Source organism: Ruditapes philippinarum, unplaced genomic scaffold, assembly GCF_026571515.1.
Source record: "Ruditapes philippinarum isolate M1 unplaced genomic scaffold, ASM2657151v2 ctg9351_1_1_1_1, whole genome shotgun sequence".
NCBI classification, from domain to species: domain Eukaryota; kingdom Metazoa; phylum Mollusca; class Bivalvia; order Venerida; family Veneridae; genus Ruditapes; species Ruditapes philippinarum.
In genome coordinates this window covers 1-24,557 of record NW_026865633.1, presented here as the reverse complement: position 1 = coordinate 24,557, position 24,557 = coordinate 1, and the positions used below count along the sequence as shown (strand labels likewise).

Here is a 24,557-nt window from a genome sequence, read left to right as displayed (position 1 = left end):
AATTTGCGTCAAACTTACTTACAATCTTAGTTTGACAGCATTTATTTGCCTGTTGTCTTTTATTATTGGTTTGTTTAATTGTTGTTTTTTTTTTGTAAATTGAGATGTATCTAAGATGACACTAGGTCAGACATGTACAATAAGATTTGTAAACAACTTACCAGTAGCATTAGTAACTACACCATTTGGTAAAGGAGATGTGGACACTTGGTGGCCATCTGAGCTCTGAAAAAGTAGAAACAGTATTTTATATGTGCATGTAGGACTTACTAGATAACCATTTTCTTCTTCTAATTTCTAAATGGAAACATGTTAATTTGGTACTTTTTCATGAATGATGGATGAATACAATTTTTTTTACTTTAAGTAGCATCGATTCCCATAATTTCAAAATACTGCCTAATGCACAGCTGATATGGGAACCAACAAAGAAAAATAGTCTGGCACTTCCATATATGGTTCCGTATTTGTCAGTTACATAATACCGATTTTTCTATCTGTTAAATCATATTAGCGCTTCATGATCTGTGGGTATTTAAGGGAGAAAAATTATAGGCATTAAATGATTATTTTATATTAGTAAGGCCTTTTTTTATGAATGCCTCCAACACCATTGGAATTGGGGGAAAATTGTTGTAAAAAGTCCAAATTAGAAATCTAAGCTAATAATAGAAACTTATGAAACGTAATAATCAACGACTAGTAATTGGTCAAAAAAACATTGTTCAGCATTGGGAATGCCTCTATTTGCCAGATGTAAATATATAGAGGAAGGATAGGCCTGGACAATAAATACTGATAATTGTTATATGAATTATTTATAATATTCTAGATTTTACCATATGAAAGGCAACTCTATAAAATATTATAAGAGTATCAAATGTTCCTGTTTTTCTCTAAATATTTTTAACATAGTATTATTATTTACACTTAAAGAACTTGCAAGCCTTGTTAAATTTTTCAAACTTTTTAATACCCCCTCTCCAATTCATTAATTCTCTAAATATTTTACTTGTTGGCTAATCCGACAGCAGTCCTAACTTTGTGCACTTAATAAGTAATTATAGTGTAACGGCCTAGTAGTGAACTTTTGATATGTAACTTGCTTTCAATTATACTAGAATCTGTTCTGTATCTAATCATACTAATGAGAAAGTGAAACATCTTTTGTTATTCAAATAGACATATCAAAAAAGAATTGTAAAATATTATTTAATTACAATATATGTGTACCATTACTTCAGACGAACAACGTGTTATGTAATGACAGATTGCGTACTTACAGATCTTATAAATTGACTAGAAGCAGCACTATGATTCTGATGCTGTTGATTCAGCACAGCACTGTTTACCGACATTACCGGATTACCGGACGATGTCGTCAGCGTCAATGGCTGCAACACGGCACCAGGCTGTAAGTTGCTGTCAAGGAGTACTGCATTGGGGGGCAGCCCTGTTATCAAGTTACCTTTCCCTGTCTGCAGAGCACGTAAATCCATGCTGCTATTTATAAACTTGGGCTGTACATGTTTACTGGTTATCACATTTATTTGCTGTATTGGTTTATTACTTTCTTCCTGAGACACAGTCTGAATTTGGTTTGTATTTAAATCACTGGACAATTGAGAGTTTGTGATATTCACTATCTGTCCATTGAGTAAAGCTTCTTGGGGAATACCCGTCACAACAAACCCCATCGTATCTTTTATCACATTGTTTTTATTTCCAGGTTTCAAATTCCCACTGGCCACTAATTGACTAATATTGACACCGCTCGGTAAAGCAATAGCAAACTGCTGTTGCTGTGCCCCTCCGGTTGCATTATTTAACGACCCTACGCTTGCAAAAATACTATTTGGGGCCGAGGCGGAGACTAGAGTGTGTCCTAAACTTGACTGATTAATAACACTATGTGACCCAGCACTTCCGCTACTTCTCCGTTTCTTTGCCGAAGAACTCGTGAGAAGTCCTGGTGTCAAACTGCCACTAATACTTGGAGCTTTTGACAACAAGAAACTGTCTTTTAACTTCGGTTTACTTCCAGATATTGCTCCTATACTTGTGCTCAAAGTAACAGGTTTTGTCTTCTGCTTTGATACAACCTTATTTGGGACAGCAGACGTAATAAGTCCTCCAGGTCCCTGCAATATCTGCTGACTGATATGATTTCTACTCGGGTCATGAAAACTAAACTCATAGGGATCAGTGTTCGTTTGTAAGTTGTCTTGTTCTCTAGGCAAGTTTGCTTCAACACAAAGTTTTCTGAAAAGAAAATTTCATCCTTTCATATCAAGACATAAAAATATTTTTATCGAAAGTTTATGGCAAATCATATACTAATTACAAATCTTGTTTTTCTGTTTCTTTATACAGTTTTTATCAATAACTGGCGATATGTTTATCTGGCTTTTTACACCAATTTTTATCAGATTTTGGCAATCAATCAGCCTAACCTGCACTTCTGGATAACTAACCAGTAATTATCAATTTCTTTGCAAGTGCTCAAAGTTAAAAGTTGCTAAATATTCAATACTGTGTGCTCTTTAAATAAATAATGGACATCAAACCTGTAGTGTATCATTATTACCTCAAATCAACTGCGTGAATTAAGGGGAGCGATGGCCTAGTTTTGGTTAAGATGTCTGCCTCTCAACCCGTGGATCATGGTCAAAACCATGTTTCTTCATATGACACCAATCATGGTTGGTTTCAGAAAGCAGGCTCGAAAGTCATTAATATAAGATGCAACTGATCTTAAATAAATATGTTTAAACCAACTGTGTGATTCATTTTCAACCTGGTTTAGAAACAAGCAAAGTAATATATATACATAGAGTAATAGTATAATCTTACTTTGGTGGTGGAGGATTCGAATGTTTTTCCAGCAGATCTAGGAATGCTGCCCGTAAATGGTCTGTCCTGCGACCAAAAGTATAACACCCAAACCCACTGCCGTAATTATTATGGTATCTAGCACCAAATGAACATGCCTGAAACGGTTATAAAACATTCCATAACTTATGAAATAGTAAATATTGAAACTATTAAAATTATTTGTTTGTATCCTCACAAAATTTACAAGTGCTTTTAGCTTATACACATTGTCATTGCTAACTAATTACTTTTGCAAGTGCTAAAGTGAAAATTAACTCTTTAACATACTGGGATTTGTTACTGTGCTCAAAGATTCAAATACTCAAAAGTTCATGGAAACACTTCCATAATATATTCATTGCAAAACATCAGTCATAAATAACTGAAACTTCATCATAAGGTCGCAGAAATACATACATTAAAAGTTAATAGAGAAAAATAATCATCACAAATTCATGGAAATATGTCTATCATAAATTCATGAAAATATATGAATCATACATTCATAGAAATATCTTTTCATGGAAATGCAATCATCATTAATTCATGGAAATATACACATTATAAGTTCATAGAAATAAATCTATCAGAAGAAGTTCATGGAAATACGGATATACATCTATCATAAGGCCATTAAAATTCATTCATCACAAGGTCATGAAAATACATCTATCATACACATAAGGTTATGTAAATTATCCAGATAATCATGTTTGAGATTAAATTATTCAACAAATTATTAATCTTTCGACGATTAAAGTTCCTAAATCATATTCATATTGTCTGATGAAAGATATTTTTTCAGCCAGATGGGCGTAATGAGTTTATTTGTTCTGATCATCTGAGACTTGTACATGTATATGCCCAGGGCCGAAGGGCTGATCCAATCTGAATCCCTGCAAAGCTATGGACAGTGCGAGTATAAGAATGGAACATTAGAATAACTTACTGCTATAGGCCTGGGATGGTATGAGGTAAATGAGTTGTCATCAGAATCTTCACCAGGAAGTTTATCCCCTGATTTTCCTGTAGGTGACTGAAGTTCATCGTTTGATGATGGTGAACCAATACTGCTTAAACTAAGCCTGAAATTGTATATAAACAATAATGTTTATTTAATCCTATATATTAAAAGATATAAAACAAAAGATGTACACATCATAAATAAAGATTTTAATGACATCATGTAAATGTATGACATCATTATACAAATGACCCTTTCCAGTATTTACAGTTTTATGCAATGTACTTAACTTTCTGATTGAATTTCATAATAATAAAGGCAACATATTCTGTTAAGTGAAGCCTGAAGAACAATGCCATCTACTAGAACTAGCACTCTTAGTTGACTGACCTTTTAGTCTATACTTTAAGTAGCTAAATTACAACAAACTATTGTAACATATTGAATGATTGTTCCAAAATCAAAGCTGGGCAAGTAAATATATGTAACATATATTCAGAAGGGTTAAGAAGTCAGAGGACACAAATAAAACAAATTTATTTGCTACAAATTAACTAAAATGGAAATTCAAATTACACACTAGCTGCTACAACATCAAATGCTGTTGCACAAAAATAATTTTGTTCAGATATGTTAAGCATGATATACTCATTATACTGTAGAAGTGGATATTTCTGCGTGTCGAAAAGTTTGCAAATTTAAAGTTCAAGACATTTCGTGTGAGGAAATATAATCAAATCGTGCAAGGGTAGAATTTAGTGACAGCTTGGTTGATATTTAGGCTAGAGGAAATTTAAACGATTTTCGCCAATTTGCAAATTTCGCCAATATATCCGTATTGCTAAGTTAACCACTTATACAGTATTTCATATAGTTTATAAATAAGAAAACATATCAGTTATATCTCATTTTAAATGATCGTTCAAATATCTACTATACCTGTGAGATGATATTGAAGCTGCCCTTGATAGTACTGGTGGTTTTGACGCGGGAAATACTGGGTTCGACAGTGATTTATTCTCCTTGTTCAAACACTGATTAGCTTGACCAGCCGTTTTAAGAACAGGGGAGGTAACTGTGCTGAGATTATGGAGTTTGCCATGAGGTGTGAGAATATGAGTTCCATGCCCCTTGCTGGCTGCCTGAGCAGCTTTGAGTTTTGCTGTGGCTTCCTTGCTTTCTACCTTAGCCTTCTGATACGCCTCTTTCGCCTCCCTGTGCTCTTTTAGTAAATCATCAAAAGAGAGTCGTCTCCCATTGACGGCTCTTCGCAATGATAACGCATGTGACTGAAACATAAAATTTACGTATATTATAAATGAATGTAAACTTTTCCGTCAATACATTGCTTGCACACTATATAAATATAACTCACTCACAAATAATTCCTTAGAGCAAGTACCTGGAAAAACAAATACAAACAAAAACAAACCACAAACACTTCTGTTTATACATAAATCTAATTTTCTTCCTTCCTTCCTAGAACTAACCAGGAGTGGTGTTTTCAGGAAACCTGTTGTTACTCATCAACAATCTCCAACAGATGACAAATTAACCATTTAACTTTTACTTTCTAACGTCACAATTTTGAAAAATGTAGAAATAATGATGGCATACATCATACTTGTATAACATCATGTGTAACACACAGTGTTGAGAATACAATTTTTGTGACAGACAAGACGGCTGAGAAGTGATCCCTATGTTGTCACTACTCTGTAGACTAGAGACAAAACAAAACCCATGTTTTAGGAAAAAATACAAACCCAGGAAAGTCACAACAAATATATAATGTAATTTCTCATATAATATGCAGTGATTCCATAAATTCCATAATCCCAATCCCTGATTTAAAAAAGTTCCGTACTTCTACTGTTCAAAGACTAGATTTTATGTTTAAATCAAGATTAACTTCCAATATTGATTTAAAGATCTTGATCCTGGGCTTCCATTATGTTGAATGTCTGACATTGGAAGTCACATTATATAGGTATAGAAGGAAAAGCATTATATTTTGGAAGTCACAAACCAAAATCAACAAACTTGTATTAGCAGAAGCCCTGCAAGTTGATCTCTTAAGTTTCTAAACACTTTAGATTTTTTCCCCCAGTATTTAGGAAACATAACTTGTATTCTTGAGATCCTAAATGTTTCGAATGTGTAACTCAAAATGGGAAAAATTTAAGACAACAATTCTTTACATTCTAATCTACATAATCTTGAGCATTTATGTCTTATTTAAACATAATTATGTTGTTATTTTACTTTTATTACCCAGTATTCATGAACAAATTTCATTTGAAAATTTTGATTAAGAAGAAATAGACGGAAAAGTTGAGAAAAAGTTATTTTATCCCACTGTGAATATGACCCAAACATAGTCTTTAAAATAGACATTGTAGATTGTTATTCCTGCTTCATACCAAGAGTTAACTCCTGCTTTATATCAAAATTTAATTTCTGCTTAATACCAAAATTAAATTTCTGAATTGTAAAACGAAAGCTTAATTTCTCCATATCCAAAATTAAATTTATGTTTAATTCCAAGATATATTACTCCTACTTTATATCAAAATTTAATTTCTGCTGAATAACAAAATTTAACTCCTGCTTTATATCAAGATTCAAATGTCTTGCTTCACATTTCATAAATAAATGTTAATTAATACTCAAATAAATTATATAAATTATTATTAATCACAATTTAACTTTATAGTAAATAACATTATAACAGGGCTTCCCAAGTTTCTTAACTATCATGACATCTTACAGCAAAATATAAACCTTTTAACAAACTTTCAAAGGATACTTTTAAAATGGCATTGTTGTGGGTGCAATGGATAGTGTAAAAACTTTTTTTTAGTAAAATGAAACATTTCAGTAATGGATTTATAATGTTTAAATCTTTTTTGCTCCCAATGAAACTTTATTACAATTTGCTATCACGGCCTTTAAACATTAAATCATAAAGACTGCTGTGGTGGTGAAACAAATGACGATCTTACCATTAAGGAAGAAATATTGACAAATACATTTCAATAAATAATGGATACAGTTGCATGGAAAATATCTAAATAATTTATAACATCTGTGTATAATTAGCCCATTAATTCAAATAAATTCCATTAAATTGGCTGTACAGTTCAAGGCTAATGGACTTGAAGAAATTTGTTGCTGAACATTATGCAGACACATTATATAAGAACGATTTATAGCGTCTGGTTTATGCTGTCAAATCTTTCCATACATTGTTAAGGTCTTAGTCATATACTTAATAAAACATGTCAAAAACTGTTTTTTAGACAATTTATTAGACAAATTATTAAAGAAGGAACTTTTGTAATTCCAACTCTTGTTCAAGCAAATGATCTGGTAATCTGAAGTTTTATCATATGATACCATCATTAAAATCTGAAAACCAGTTTTCCTACTGTTTTTTTTTTGCTTGGTTTTTTAATAAACCTGACAAATATCAAGCCAATTTGTGTAATTTTTCTCAACATTCTTCGATAAAGATGTACCCAAGATGCCTCAAGTGTCTTTCCATGACATATTTTATAGACACTCAAAATTGACTCAATGTCTGATTTCAAACATTCAGACACTCTATGACTATAATCATATATTCAATGTCTAATTTAAGACATTCACTCAATGTCTAATTTCAAACACTCAATGTTCAATTTCAGACATTGAGTCACTCAATGTTTAATTTCAGACACTCACTGTCTGATTTCAGAGATTCACTCTATGTCTTATTTCAGACATACAGATGATCACTGTCTAATTTCAGACATTCACTCAATGTCTAATTCTGACATTCACTGTCTAATTTCATACATTCACTCAATGTCTAATTTCAGACATTCAGACAATGTTAATTTAAGACATTAAATGTCTAATTTCAGACATTCACTCAATAACTTACTTCAGACATTCAGACTCTCAATGACAATCACTCAATGTTTAATTTCAGACATGAGAGGGTTCATGTCTACAGCAATTCATCTATGTCAAGTTAGCTAAAGTTACATAGTCTCAGACATCCAACAATTTGGTATGCAACAGACAGATGATAGACTAACCCAAATTTATAAATGGAAAAGTTGTTTAAGAAAACTGTTTTAAGTGTTCACAAATTTGTAAATATAGTTTGCTGAAATGAATTTATAAGCTGTAATGTTTCTTAGAATAAATGCATGGACACTGTAATATGAAGATTGTGTTTTTATGGTTTTATTATTGTTCTACATACAATGAAAAACTTTCTTTTTATTTACTAGTAGCACAGGAACTATTTTTTTTCTCGCAAAAAAAAAAATAAAAATTGGTAAAGTATCATATTGTTAACATTTAGACAATATTTTCATATCACCGGAGTCAAATAAATTTACCTTTCTTTTTCCTTTTCATATGAATGACATTGGACAGTGAGGCATTATTTCAGCCCTGTACCTATACACTACTAGTTATAAAGACTTTTTGACAAGTTTTATGGCCCTATATAAACAATTGTTTGGAAGCAGCTTTTGTTGTATTGCAAACAACCATTAATATATGACCATATTACCTGTCAGAAATATTTATTACGAATTAATAATGCAGCAAACATACTTTTTTTAAGAAAAAAGTGAGATTTCTTCATAAATTGACAGCAGCCCTGTATATTAAACTATATAAACGTCACTATTATCCAATCAAACAACAATACAAGAGCTTACCCATGTTCTTAAATTCTCAATCAGCATTTGTATTAAAAATTTAACAGTTGCACAACTAGAATCAGCAATCATATAACATATTCAATTTTTTTTTTTGGTTTTACGTCACATCGACATAGTATATGTCATATCGCGACATTCCAGCTTTACTGCTGGTAGAAGAAGACCTCAGGTGCCCTTCTGTGCATTTTTTCAGGCACGAACAGGCTAGAACCACCGACGTTCCGTAAGCGAGCTGGATAGCTTCCTCACATGAAAGAATCTTAAGTCCCTGTCGGGATTCGTACCCACAGCGGTGAGGGGCAAGTGGTTTGAAGTCAACGACCTTAACCACTCGGCCACGACGCCCCATAACATATTCATTGAAAATGCCATGGATAAATATGCACCAACCAAGGAATTAAACTTTTGTACTTGCATTCTTGACAGCAAACTAATTCCTTTTGATTGGTTGTTATTTTTGTCACTTTTGAGGACGAGATCATCTAGCAACTTTCTAGCTTCAATCACGGATGAAGACCTAAGATGCCCTTTGCTACATAATTTTAGGTGTGAGCACCTACAGCCACAAAATAAAAACCACAGACCTTCCCGTAAGCTAGATGGATGGCTTGCACACATGCAAGAATCAAATGCGTCCCTTGATAAACTCAAAAGGTAACATCAACTAAACACAAAAGGACGGTTTTCATATGTCCAATTTTCTTATTTTTAAATATTTGACAACACAAAGTCTTACCTTACAAGTGAGAGACCTTGTACATGGTTTCCCTGTATCAGCCACTACCACTCCACAATGTTTATTGGGATCATATTCACGATCTGTAAAAAATAACAAATTTTTCAATATTGTGAATATGTATATAAAAATATGCAATGTTGTTACTAAGCAACAATGTGTCATTATCTTAAAAATCTGTTTAATGGGTAAAACTTGTTGGTATTCTTATGAAATCACTAAGTTTACTTTACGAAATAAATAACTTCTACTTAAATCAGAAAATGCATCCCTTAATTCATTTTCCCATCTTTTTTTATTCATCTCCAATATGGATGTATGGAAAATATAAACCTTACACTTCATAATCTGTAAAATGGACTTTCCCAGCTTAAAATCTCTTCTTGCTACACAAGCCCAAAAATACATTTATTTCAAAGGTTCAGATAATTTTAAGAAACAGCCACTTTATTTTCAACAAAGAAAAAAAATTTACTTGTGACCAACTTCACAAATTACTTTTTTTCCTTCATCACAGCTGGTGTTGGTATTTTTGGAGGGTGTACATTTGTATGTTTATCTATAACAAAGTGAGGCAAAATAAACCCCCACCAAACTTACCTTTAAGTGGTATGATTTTATCTGGTTTATTGAGTAGCTGAAACTTTTTAATAGCTTCAGCGTTTGCCACGGAGGAGTTGTTTGAACTGGACCCTGATTCTGATCCACCCGTTACACTTCCCAAGCTAGACGACTTGATCAAATTTGACGAGCCAGGGCTAAGTTTTGATCCGGTCTTTGATAAATTTGAGCTGCTAGAAGATTTTCCAACATTTCCAAGTTTCTGGGGAGACTTGAAAGAACTATTTATATTGCCAAGCCCATTTGTCTTTCTAGGACTAGCTATTAATGGCGTTAGACTTTTAAAGCCACCAGTATTCCCTGAATGTACAGCCGATTTCACAATATCACTTATTGTGCTTTCCATACTTCCGTTACTGCAGATATTAGTTCGTGCCGACTCACTAGTTGTAACTGCAGATTTATTAACACTACTTGAATTATTATTATTATTACCATCACCGGTTATAGTACTAAGAACACCACTGGTTGAAAAGTTTACGCGAATACTACCCATTGGAAGAGATGGCCGTCCCATGCTTCCAAAAGTGAAACTGGAGTTTGTATTTATCACATTAGTAACAGAAGTCGTTGAAGTTGTTATTGAGGCCATTGTCACCGTATTTGTTGTTATGGTACTCGAAGATGTTGCTAAAGCAATAAACCTATCCGTATCTGACTCCGAAGCAGGTGACACTGGCTCCAATATGGAGCTGACCGCACTATTAATCTCCGACACTGGAACTGTATCCATGTCTTCCAGATACAATAAATCGTCTGAATCAGTGGCATTTAACACTGGCATTGATGTAAGGGACGGTTTAATATCTTCTTCGGTATCGGTAATAACAGGCATTGACAACGGAGGAGACTTTGAGCCACGAATGGCTCCGTTAGTCAATGGAGAAGTCCTTGCACTACCTGTTGAGTCCATCTGTTTTTTCATGGCTACTGTTTCTGGAATACGTTCCATTTTCACAACAGGCATGTTATTTGTATTTTGAAGTTTACTGTCAGTAACTAATTCAGTCTCTGCTTCAGCCCCCACCTTCGTGACAGTTTCAAACGACAGTGGGGGCTCTTTGACACTGGCCTTTGCTGACTTTACAGACTTAGTGTCTTCAACTCTACTGGCCACATCTGCGTGAATTTCTGGCCCTGAGTGTTCTAATTCTACATGAGGTTTTAATCGCGAATGAGCATGAGAACGATGTGAATTTTTGCTCGGTGAACTGTGCGATTTAGAGTGCGATGAACGGTGAGATTTTGAGGTTGAGTGAGATTTTGAATGAGATTTTGATGAGACAGAATGTCGACTTGATGACTGATGAATCTTTGAAGATGTTGTTGTATATCCCCCTTTACCATCATGACGTACTTCTGAAAATATAGAGAAAAAATATCATAAGCTTAAATTCGTACCACCCATAACATCTAAAATGGCCTTGTCCATCTCTAAATCTGGACATAACCATTCATCATTTTAAGAGGAAAAAACAATCACCTTTATCAAGTGATAAAATTTGTGGAACTGCTGTTATTCAGTATGTTTTCAATTAAATAATAACTCCTAAACATTATTACCACCATACTGATTGTTTTTTTACATAAAGACCAAAAGAAACAAGAAATGTTAAAAAATAACACACAAAGTTTATTTCAAAAGAATCAGTGATTCTCATTGAAATCTGATCACGACCTACAGTCAACTATCGTTACCGGTATCTCAACATCGCTTTACTCAACATTTTGTTATCTCGATATTTTTTTGACTGTCCCGATGACTTCAAGATAATGAGAGTCCACTGTATTTGTAATTCTGGTATAGCACTAACAAAAGCGACCAAAAATAACTTTTAAAGCCATTGCTAATGATTAAATCTTTAAAACTAATTTAAGATACAGCATCTTTAACCTTTACCTTTTGATTCCATAATATTTACTAAGAATCTTAGACACATCATTCGTTTGCCTCTTAGCAGGAGTTATATTACGAAAATTTATCTCAACTGGCAAATCTATTTTAGTTAATATGTATAAATTGTGGTATGCTTTAAACAAGAGATTACTATCTCTAGCATAAGGAGAGTTGTTGTAAATTTAATTCAGACGTAATTTTCATTTTAATTTCTTTTACTTCAGTGTTTGATATAAAAAGCCCAGTGAATTTATTTACTACTTTTTTTTTCAAATAACCTTTTGAATTGTGAATTTTCAGCATTGTAATTGTAAGAAAATTTGAAAAATTTAACTTTAAATTGCTCTTTCAATAGATTTAGACTTTAAGTTGCTCTTTAAAAAGATTTTGACGTTATGTTGCTCTTTCAATACATTTAAACACTATGTTGCTCTTAGAACAGATTTAAACTTTATGTTGCTCCTTGAAAAGATTTAGACTTAACATTGCTCTTTCAATAAATTTAGACTTTATGTTGCTGTTTTAATAGATTTAGATTTTATATTGCTCTTTCAATAGATTTTGACTTAATATTGCCTTTTCAATAGATTTAGACTTTATGTTGCTCTTTTAACAGATTTAGATTTTATGTTGTCTTTCAATAGATTTTGACTTAATGTTGCTTTTTCAATAGATTTAGACTTTATGTTGCTCTTTTAATAGATTTAGATTTTATGTTGCTCTTTCAATAGATTTTGACTTAATGTTGCCTTTTCAATAAATTAGACTTTATGTTGCTCTTTTAATAGATTTAGACTTTATGTTGCTCTTTCAATAGATTTAGACTTTATGTGCTCTTTCAACAGATCAAGACTTTATGTTGCTCTTTCAGTAGATCAAGACTTTATGTTGCTCTTTCAACAGATTTAGACTGTATGTTGCTCTTTCAATAGATTTAGACTTTATGTTGCTCTTTCAAAAGATCAAGACTTTATGTTGCTCATTTAATAGATTTAGATTTTATGTTGCTCTTTCAATAGATTTTGACTTAATGTTGCCTTTTCAATAGATCTAGGCTTTATGTTGCTCTTTCAATAGATATAGGCTTTATGTTGCTCATTTAATAGATTTAGATTTTATGTTGCTCTTTCAATAGATTTTGACTTAAGGTAGTACACCCCTAATGGGCACTAAAAGGAATTGTAAATTTGACAACATAGGACAGTTATTTGCCTTAAATGTCACCTGTATGCAAAATTTAAACAAAATTTACCGTGTGGTTTATGAGTTATGGACATTTTTATGAACTAAAACTTTGCCATTAGAAGGGATTTTTTCAGAAATGAGGAAACTCTAAATAATCTATAATATCATCATTATGAAAAATGTTTACTTTTTGCTCATTGTTAAGAAATAAATAATGACATTTAGGTAACAAATTAAACAAGCAAAATGATTGTTTTTAAACGAAATGTTTTTAATATGTATAAAAATGTAACCATACCCCACCCACTTTTAACACTAATTTGACCATTTCCCTTTGTAAAAAGCCTTATTTAAAATATCCCTAAAATTTTTCAAAATGAGGGGCTATTTTCAAAGTTTGCCTAAATTTTCTTTAATGTATAGTGGTTGGTCTTGCAAAATATAAAATACTTTTACCGTTTAGTTTTTATTTTATTAAACTTTGAAAATATCTGGTATCATATTTGCTATTAAATTTGGCATTATTTAGTAAATAAATACCTACAATAATTATATAATTAAAATAAAACACTTTCTTCTTCCATAGGTGGTCTGAGAGATTAATAAAAAATGTTAAAAACAAAAAAAAGAAAGAAAAAAAATTGCCCCTTCTGGGGTTTGAACCCATGCCCCCTCAGTTTCAATACACTTTACAGTGATTTTAGCCTATTTGAATACTCTTCAAAGTGGAGACAGTGCATTAGGGGTGTACTACCTTAATGTTGCCTTTTCAATAGATCTAGGCTTTATGTTGCTCTTTCAATAGATCTAGGCTTTATGTTGCTCTTTCAATAGATCTAGGCTTTATGTTGCTCTTTCAATAGATTTAGACTTTATGTTGCTCTTTCAATAGATTTAGACTTTATGTTCCTCTTTCAATAGATTTAGACTTTATGATGCTCTTGCAATAGATTTTGATTTTAGGTTGCTCAGATTTACAAATATGTGAATTCTATCCCTATTGCATTCTTTTATGACTAATCAATATTGATGTCACATGTAATGAAAAAATTGTTTTGTTTTTATGATCATTAGACTTTATTTCCGAGAACAATTGTCACAGAGAAATCTCGCTTCACCAGAGGATTCGCCCAAGATTACAAATCCTGTTTAGTGATTTCTTTTAAAGTGACCCAAAAACTAGTTCTGAAATATTTTCCCTTTTTTTTTTTACTGACTACTTTAAAAGGTTACTACACATCAAGTTTGGTAATGATCCATCCATTGATTTGTGTGAAAATGTTATGTTTTTCTGTTTTTATCTAAAGCAGTTTTTAAAAGGACCAGTTATTTACGAGGAGCAAACTACTATTAGAAGGTCAACACAAGACCCGTCCATGGACAGCATGCTCCTGCTCATGATATTATAACAGAAGCCTGGATAATGCATAATTTTCAAAAGTTCAAAAAGGGCCATAATTCATATGTCAAATTCCAGGTTTGAGTTATGGGCCTTTGACAGTGATCTTCATATATACTCTCAATTGAGTGAAAGTTCAACCCATTCCTGTCAGTAGCTTTGGAGAAACAAACTTGCACCTGACATGAAAGAATTTGAAAACACTGGTGGTTTTCCAGCGTCAGATTAAGTAACTTTATCCAGTTGGCCATGGAGGCCCAACAGGACTGTGAACGTCACACAATATTTATAATGCAACCTGTGATACTGAGACTGATGCATCATGTATTTATTTCATATGCTAATTATTAGATAAACATATGATGGTTGAGAGCAACAATTCTTGTTGTCTTAATAACAGAAAGCATCTTCCTCCGCACAAACTGATCTTGACCATCTATTGTCAAATAAAGCAGAGTTGTGTTAACTTTGTACCTAGATCTTCCTGCATAGAATGAATTTCTTTTTATTGTGAGAAGTGTTTATATCTGATTATTATTTCATGTGTAAACAGAGCATGACTTTGGAACAAAAAATATAATAAAGTTTGCATACTTTTATCAAAGAAATATATGCTTTATACTTTACCAGAACAAAAGTTGATGCACCATCATAAATTAATTTGACAGCATGATTTGCATTATAAACAATTAACCGATTTACCAAGCATGTAAGTTTGCAATGAGAGGCAAACACATCAAATACTTGAAACACAGTCCTGGGTTCATCATGAGAATCCTGCTTACAAATACAAACATGACGAAGACAATGCTACATATATAAATGAACAACAAAAGAACCGAATTTCAGAGGTTGTGATCATAAATATTGTTTATATGAATATTGTTTTAATTAATTTGTGTAATTCATATATGCTGTTTACTGTATATAGTACAACATTTTGTAATTCGGATGTTGGGATGCTTTACCATTAGTGTCAACATCCCTACACATCCAACTCTAAAATGTGGTTCCTAGGACAATAAACAGCATTAATGTCTTGATTACTGTATAAATAAAGTAAAACTTTAATTTTACCAAGATGTCCTTGAAATGCTTGTGGTTTCAAAACTTGATGGCATTTGTCACAGACAACCAAATAAAATTCATCTCTGGAAGGGCACAGTCCAAACAATGGCATGTCTAAAACATAAAAGAGTGATGTCAAAATAACATGAATAAATATTATTACAAAATCATATTCATTTAACTGACATTCAATGTTAAAAATAAAGTGTACTTCCTTTCAATCTTTGTTAAACATATATATGGGTAACAAAGTATGTAAACAAAATCTATATGTAAAACATGACGTAATTAATCATAGAATATGATAATAATAATGAAAATATGAGACATCATTTTCATTCAATAATTATAAAAGCACAGTGAATGGTTAGTCCTATATGCTCACAAAATTCAAATTTTAAAACACCATATATTCCTTCCTCCATTCGCTCTACCCTTCATTTGTATTGTTAACATTGAGGATTACTAACAAACATCATTTAAATAAAGTGAGATAAAATTCTGCAACTGTCAATTGATTACATATACAATTTTCCTCTTAGCAAACTTCTGAAAAAATTTTTTTTAAAGGGTTTTGACTTATTTTACAGGTCTCTTATATTTTTGATATCTTTAAGTCAACATGATTGACAGAGGATACCTTCAATCTTCAACTTCATGCTATCTGTATCTGTGCTCTCGTCAGCAGTATCACATTCAGTAGATTCTGAAATAGATGACAAAACAAATGTGACCCAGGGAGCAACTGAAAAAAATCTCATGAACTGGTTTCCCAGTGATACAAACATGGCCCAATCAAAGTTTCAGAAGAAAATAGCATTATAAAAAGGACATATCTATGAAAAACAAGGCCTAGACTTTGGTTTTTTACCAATTTCATTATCTAGTAAAACAGAATCAGCCCAATCTGTCCATTGTTGACCCGAAAACAGCGACGGACTATCGTCCAGGGTCGCCATTTTCCTTTTCTATTTCTAATTTCGGGAATAACCGAACGTGACGTCACACTCGTGAAATTCCGATTAAGAACATCGCTTACAACACTAACGAAATATAATTGAATTAACGCATTTATACTAAATCTTATATACAATAAATGTTTCCAAATGCATATAAGAAGAACAAACGACACATACCATTGATATATATACGAAGTTAGAAGAATAAAAATAGAATATTATTGTTGTTTAGTTGTTGAAGCTGCAATAAAAATGGCATCAGTTACAGACGGTAAAATACCGGCTTTCTTGTTTATTATGTGAAATAACGCTTAATTAAGTACATAATTGCTATCACATCCATAAATTTATGCTACCAGAACATATTTTGGTATTTTAATCCTTTTGAATTTTTTATAATGAGCTAAATAGATGTGTATCATATGTTTTCGCGAATTAATTATTTATTGTAAAAGAAAAGTATCTACATCAATCCACACTTACAAACTCGCTTGCATGATTTCAGTCGGCCATATTCCCTAGCCACGAATGATAACTCATGTTTCCCTGTCTAAAACTCCGCCAAATTATTCCCCTTTTAAATTAACTTAAGAAGGGATCTTTTCTAAGACTTTGTACTTATTAATTCGATTTTTTGTCAAGAAACTGAGATTTTTTTCAATAACCTTATATACTTTTACTGGAGTTGAGGTCGCAAGACGTCCTCATCGTCTTCTATAACCCCCCCATGGTTTTGTACCCAGTTCTGATCCGGTATGGTGGTATACTGTGTTTCTCCCATGAATTTGTCCAACCTGTTTTTAAAGCTATTAAGTGAAGGAGCATTCACAACCACTTCTGGTAAATTGTTCCAGTCCGAGATAACCCGTAGAGAAAAGAAATGCTTTCTAATCTCAGTATGATTTATTTTCTATCTATATATGGTTGCTATGGTAAACATATGAGTTTTGATGGTAAACAAGGAAATTTTCTGGACCGAAGTAATCTAACACAGCGTTCCCCTGCTAACTAACTACATGTAGCTGTCACCACATGTAAACAATATATTAAATGGGAAAGAATATTGAGATATTTGTTTGACTATCAGCTGAAAATGCAAAATATTAATATGGTGTAGTTTATGTGTGTTGTGACATTATGCTCATATTTTCATAGTCAAGTTGAGCTAAATTGACTTTATATTTCAAAAGATTGACTGTTAAAATGGTGTATGACCAACAGTTGTTATTGGAAAATGTTCAGAATAAAATTATAAATCTGCATAAAATATAAAAAGACTGCCCCACTCTTTTTCTTAACTGAGCATTATAGGTAAATTCTAAAAGATATTTACAGAAATTTTATTTGGATCTGTGCATCATTTACTGTTTATGGGAAGTAAATTATTAAATTAAAAGGAATTATTGCATAATGAAAACTTATTTTGATATTTACATGTTCACTCACCATATACCCTTGGATGGGCATAATGTCACTTTAATTTGTTTGACTGATATATAAGTTGTAAAAGCCATGTACACTAAGTGTAGTAGCAGTCGGACACATGATGCTTCGGTAGCACTCCACAGTTAATTTCAAGTTCTTGCCATCTGATCAATGTCCTGCAAGCAATATGTCTATTAATTCTGATACCAAACTACACAACCTGGAAAAAGAAAACACATTTTGTTGAGAACATATATGACATAAGATTGCAAATCTACAAAGAAATTATCCCATCTACAATAGGCAGGCAGTCAAAAAAGTTGCAATTCATTCCGTTGAAGCCCAAAATCTACAGTGGCCCGAGACCCAAAACAACACATTTCGTCCCTCTGGCAAAAAATCCCTGCAAATATACAGGCTAAAAGAACACCATCTCTGCTTTAGCAACTCCCTATACATGCAAACTATCACAAAGAAACTGGTGCTCAACCTTGTAGATTTTTTTGCTACTGCTAAAAGTTTGTACCCCCCTGTAAAATGACTGGTTTTTACCGTGCATGCTGTTTAAAAGCAATGTTTACAAAAAATGGCAGCCTTGACATCTATAATCAACAGCATGTGATTTATGATCATATTAGATGTCACAAAAACAAATTTCATGCTGAAAATTCACTTTAAAGCCAACCAGTCATATAAATCCAGAATATTCACTATATCCAAGATATCCTCCCTGGCCATTCGAAGCTGTGGCTTACATTACTGTGGTGTGCTACCTTTTCGTAGCAACCACGTTGAAAACGTGAACGGTAACTGAACAAGACATGACAAAGCGCATGCTCAAGCGCTGACTTCCGCTCTATCGAAATACTGCATATATACATATAGCGAAAGTTCGTAAGTGAATCATATTGTAATGAAAGCAAGTAAGGCCAATGTAGCCCAAAAGTCAGATAAACAAAATGGAACAGGCCTTTTTTGACATACTTACAACACCGCCAACACTGTTAAAACTGGGAAAAGTCCAAATTTGAGAATTTTTTAGTAACTAATTTGAGTAACTCAAACTCCTGAACACAATAAATAAAAAAATAGCTCCTATTGATAGTGTTTATATTTATATTTTCATGAACGCAGAAAGTACAAGCAAGACCTCAATCCCTACAAAGGCTGTAGCACTCTTAAATAACGTGTATGCCATGTATATAATTTTAATAAAAATCACATTAAAATCTTTTAAAAGTATATGAACAAAAATCCTTAGTTAGCAGTATGCAGTCATTGAATTTAAGATTTTGAATTTACTGGCCCGAATTCCAATTTTGAATTTATTCTACTAAATATTTAACTAAATTTTCTTAAAATTTGACTGGCCGGAACTAATTTTCACTGGCCATAGGCCACCGGGCAAGTGCTAAATTCGATGACTGAGTATGCTGCCATCTTGGGCAAAGGGCCAACTTGGCCCTACACCAACTCAGCAAGGGTCAACTCTGTCATGTATTAAAAACCTTCTAGGATATAGATTTTATGAAATTATCTTTGTTCAATAAGAAGAGATAACATTGTCTTAATATAATGATCTATAACTCAATTTTTACCACTTTGCGAAAAACACATTCAAACATTCAAGATTGATTATTTCAGTTGTCCTTGGGTGATTTTAAAGATAAAAAACAGGAAATGCAGGATGATATGTAGAATATGTATATTGAATCATAAAATGTTTGATCAATCGATTATTGATTTATTTACAATTCTAAATTCCGGTATAAACTATTTGATTTTTGCACTTGATTTAATACAGGACAGAAGATATTGTTAATCAAATTAGATTAAACAATGAAAAATATGATAAAAATAAATAAAAAGTAGTAACAAGTAATATATAAGTATGGACCAAGTTGACTCTTGCCGAGTTGGTACAGGGCCGAGATGACTGGGGGGCAAGTTAGTTTTAGGGCCAAGTTGATCCTGCTTCATGGACTGGTTCTATATCTGAGGTATATTTAGATTTCAGGTTGCTTTTAAAGAGCATTTGTAATCAAGACAGTGACTCACATTCTCATTGTAACATGTATAATGTAGATTAAAAGTTTAAAAGTGTAAGCTATACTACAATTAAAACAAATGTTTTTTATGCCCCCCGCCATATAATGGCAGGGGCATATAGTGTTACCCTGTTCTGTCATTCCGTGATTCCGTCCTTCCGTCATCATCAGTTTCCGTTCATTATCTTAATAACCATTGCACATATTGAACTCAAATTTGACATATGGATATGTCATAAGAAAATACAGGTCAAGTTCAAAATTGGTCATGGTTCGATGATTTTTGGCAGAGTTATGCCCCTTTTACTTTGAAAATAATATGAATATTTCAGTTTCCGTTCATTATCTCCCCAACGGTACAACACATTCAACTCAAACTTGACATATGGATATGTCATGAGAAAATACAGGTCAAGTTTGAATTTGGTCATGGTTCAATGATTTTTGGCAGAGTTATGCCCCTTTTACTTTGAAAATAATAAGAAATTTTCAGTTTCCGTTCATTTACTCCCCAATGGTACAACACATTCAACTCAAACTTGATATATGGATACGTCAAAGGAATGCGCAGGTCAAGTTCAAATTTGGTCATGGTTCGATGATTTTTGGCAGAGTTATGCCCCTTTCACTTTGAAAATAATATGAAATTTTCAGTTTCTGTTTATTATCTCCCCAACAGTATTACACATTCAACTCAAATTTGACATATGGATATGTCATGAGAAAATACAGGTCAAGGTTGAATTTGGTCATGGTTTAATGATTTTTGGCAGAGTTATGCCCCTTTTACTTTGAAAATAATATGAAATTTTCAGTTTCTGTTTATTATCTCCCCAACAGTATTACACAATCAACTCAAATTTGACATATGGATATGTCAAAGGAATGCGCAGGTCAATTTCAAATTTGGTCATGGTTCGATGATTTTTGGCAGAGTTATGCCCCTTTCACTTTAAAAATAATATGAAATTTTCAGTTTCCATTTATTATCTCCCCAACAGTATTACACATTCAACTCAACTTTGACATATGGATATGTTTTTGGAATGCGCAGGCCAAGTTCGAATTTGGTCATGGTTCAATGATTTTTGGCAGAGTAATGCCCCTTTCACTTTGAAAATGATATGAAATTTACAGTTTCTGTTCATTGTCAACCCAACAGTGTTACATATTCAACTCAAAATTGACATATGGATATGTCAAAGGAATGCACAGGTCAAGTTGGAATTTGGTCATGGTTCGATGATTTTTTGGCAGAGTTATGTCCCTTTCACTTTGAAAATAATATAGATACATCTTAGGAATAAGCAGTTTAAGTTTGAATTTGGTCGTGGTTCAATGATTTTGGACAAACTTATCTTTCCTGAATGTTGGAAAAATTTTGAACTTTCAGTTTCAGCACTCATACTTTTTTGGAAATGTATATAGCCATTATTTTGGCTACAAATATGCAATATGCTATTTTCAAAAGGTTAAGACTGAATAATTTCAGTGCCTTGAACATTGTATAAAAATGGTTTGTGTTAACATTGAAAAGTTTTAAGGGCTTTGAACTTAGAATGAAAAAAATAATTTGTGCAAACAAATTTGGAACTAAATATTATAAAATTTGAAATTTTGGCTGCATGCGGGGGCATCCAGGGCATGATGACACATTTCTAGTTTTTCTATAAATTGTTAATTTTTCTTCAACTGTTTGGCAAGGGTTATTTTGCAAACAAACATTTATATACAGTCAAATAACCTGTCAAAAAGATTTATAACAAATTTATAATACAGCAAACTTCCTTTCTACAGAAAAAAGTGAGATTTCTTTATAAATATCTGTGTCCATAACAGTTTATAATGATGAGTTTTGTACATATCTGTGGTGGTGGGGATATTTTTCAGAGTCATGTGTGTTCTTTTACCACAAAATCAACATCATGTTGATTTCAAACTGAGACAAGTTATTCCAGCTTTCTCCCTTTTAATTTAGAAAAGAAATTTAGGTTTAAGATTTGAATGTATACAGAATTTCTGAAAATAATCTTCTATATATATACTTTGATATTTCATAGGTGGTTTTGTGATCTGATTGGTGGTTACTGGTAAAATTATCTTGTGGCTCTTTTTGATTTACATTTACACCCTCTTTTAAATTTTTTTTGCAGATGAATTAGAAGATAATACTAGTAATATTATGCAACATGTCTTATTGATAACAATATTATTTAATTATATTTTCAGATGAGGTTATAAAGAAACGTCTTCTTATAGATGGTGATGCGGGCAATGATGAAAAGAGATTAACAAGTCTGTTGAAAACATTCATTCGCTGGTGTAATAGTACTGATGAACCTTCTAGTGATGAAAGGTAACACTTTAATATCTACTGTGTTCAAAATCAGTATCAATTTAGGTACAAAATTTTATACTCTGGGAATACACTTAAGAAGGGGAAATATGTTTTGATTGGTTTGTCAAATATGTCATCTCTCACTGTTTTTTTTTCTCTACTTTGGGAATGGTGCTGGTACCAAAATGCGTTATTTTGACTTTAAATTGGGAATTTTTTTTTATGCATTTTTTCAGCTACAAATAAGATGAGTCATCATAAATAAAGACAGCTAACAGCTTCAACTGTCCATGTAGAACTATTGAGTGGTGATTTATATGAATATGTTGGATTTAAATGATTTCAGAGAAATCACTTGGCCTTGTGGAAATTTTGAACAGCCATTTTGGGAATTTAAACATTGGAAATTTGAAATTTTAATGTCTATTTTCTATTGGGAACAGTACCGATTTAGGGTAAAAGTTATATAAAGAAAATAAACACTGTCTCTTCCTTGCCTAACCAATAACTTGATAAGGTATAAGTCATGATTTATGAAGCTTGGTAGGAACATTGCTCATGGCACCTATTGATTTTAAGATCAGTAGATCAAAGATTAAGTTTCCAGTCAAAGACATTTCGTAAATCTTGTACTAGTCACATGTATTGTTTAAAAAGATATATTTTGTGGACTGTTCCTTATACAGTTACTTGAAAATAACATCGGGAAAAGAGTTGAATTTTGTTTTTATTCCAAATTGCACTTCCACAAATATGTTGCAAGTTCTGCTTGGGTCAGTGTTCTTGTCGAAAGGCACCTGAGGTCTTTGTCTATTGTATCATGCAAGTCTAGGGGAAGTATGATATTGTTTGACTCAATTAGTTCAAAAAATTTATAATTAACACACATAAATATTAATTAATATTCTGTTTATTACATAATCAAAATAAGGAAAATAGAATCCTTTGTTCATTGAAGTACCTGTAGTGTATCATTAACATAAGCTCCATTTTACGCTTTTACTTTTGTATAACAAAAGTTTTATTAAAAGGCTTTATTTATTATACTGCATTGTAGTTTATGTGATAAATGTGATACAGGTATAAGTGATCTGATTTTTTTATTTCAGTCATTTGACAGTTCAGCGTATGTTGGCCACATTGGCACAGAGCGATCATGCTATACAGAAATCTTCTCAAGTTTATAGAATGAACCTTCTGGAGCAAGAAAATTATGAAACTCTAAATAAACAAATAGGTATCACTGATGTATTATTAATGTATTATTATAGTTAACAGATATGTTTCTATGTGATATAGTTATTAAGAGGTATAAAACTATCTTGGGCTGTTTGTAATTGGTAGAATATTTGTTTATATATTGATAAAAACTATACCAAAATACCTAAATTGAAAGAGTGTTTCAAAATGTCTAATTAAGTGGTTTAGTGCATGCAAAATTATCTCTTACGTTTTTCAAATTTGTGAATTGAGATAGTTTTTGTAAGGAGAAGTTTCATTCTGTTTTCATAATTACAACTCACATGTGTTTAATATCATTCAAAAATAAACTTTCAAGGTATGACCATAAGAATATGCAGAAAAATAAACAACACAATTTGACCGTTTTTCAAAAAATTGTAATATATTTTGCTGGTTATAGCTTTACACTCAGTGGAAGAGTGATTAAACCTACATGCCTCCAGATAATCAAAATATTTCAATAATATCAATTTTAAAAAATATTACTGTAGAAATGTTAAAGGTTCAAGTAATAATTGACATGTTATATGTGATTAATGACTGATTTTTTTTAATATTATGACTATATTTCTACTGCTTTTACTAACGTAGTAAGGGCTTTTTTTGCACATTTTTACCTCATTTTTAGTAATTTACGTGAGTTGTAAGTGCAAAAATAATTTGGTGTAAATTGCTTCCTTTTTGGTCACTACACATTATTATACGTTTTCACATATTTCAAAAATTTTCATGAAAAAATAGCATAAATCTGGAGGCGTGCTGCTTTAAGGTGTTTGACTTCAAACAATTTGCCCCTCATCGTGGGTTCGATTCTGCTTTCTTCCATGTGAGAAAGGTAAGCAGCTGAGCTCTAACCAAAGGTCAGTGCTTCTACTCAAATGCCGACTTGTACCTGAACGAATGCATGGAGGGCAGGTCTTCCTCCACAATTAAAAGTTAGAACAATGTCATATGTCCTTAATATTACATTGTGTCTTATAAGTCTTCAACTTACTATGTAAAATAATTTTAGAATCCAGAAATTGAAGAAGCTGAACTGAAAATAAAGGAGTCAAAAGAAGAATTAAAAATGGCCTA

The 24,557-nt window shown here is 32.2% G+C and overlaps 2 protein-coding genes across 2 annotated transcripts in view; one reads left to right on the top strand and one right to left on the bottom strand.

Annotated features, from left to right (window-relative positions):
• The window catches only part of LOC132729838 (mucin-3B-like), a 28,785-nt gene extending 12,310 nt beyond the window's left edge, over positions 1–16,475 (bottom strand). The window contains exons 1-10 of the mRNA XM_060715670.1: positions 16,340–16,475; positions 16,109–16,174; positions 15,478–15,582; positions 9,899–11,278; positions 9,299–9,381; positions 4,778–5,127; positions 3,824–3,959; positions 2,854–2,990; positions 1,284–2,262; positions 162–225 (exon numbers count right to left, since the gene is read on the bottom strand). Coding sequence (XP_060571653.1) covers positions 162–225; positions 1,284–2,262; positions 2,854–2,990; positions 3,824–3,959; positions 4,778–5,127; positions 9,299–9,381; positions 9,899–11,278; positions 15,478–15,582; positions 16,109–16,174; positions 16,340–16,427 — 3,388 coding nt within the window. The 5' untranslated portion in view covers positions 16,428–16,475. The remainder of the gene's footprint in view (positions 1–161; positions 226–1,283; positions 2,263–2,853; positions 2,991–3,823; positions 3,960–4,777; positions 5,128–9,298; positions 9,382–9,898; positions 11,279–15,477; positions 15,583–16,108; positions 16,175–16,339) is intronic.
• Positions 16,476–16,514: 39 nt separating this feature from the next.
• Positions 16,515–23,475, top strand: LOC132729839 (THO complex subunit 7 homolog; the record flags this gene model as incomplete). Its single annotated transcript, XM_060715671.1, is given in 3 exon segments — positions 16,515–16,698; positions 22,130–22,256; positions 23,348–23,475. Coding segments are annotated over 3 exon segments (274 nt in total), but the record flags the coding sequence as incomplete, so codon positions are not given.
• Positions 23,476–24,557: the final 1,082 nt, after the last annotated feature.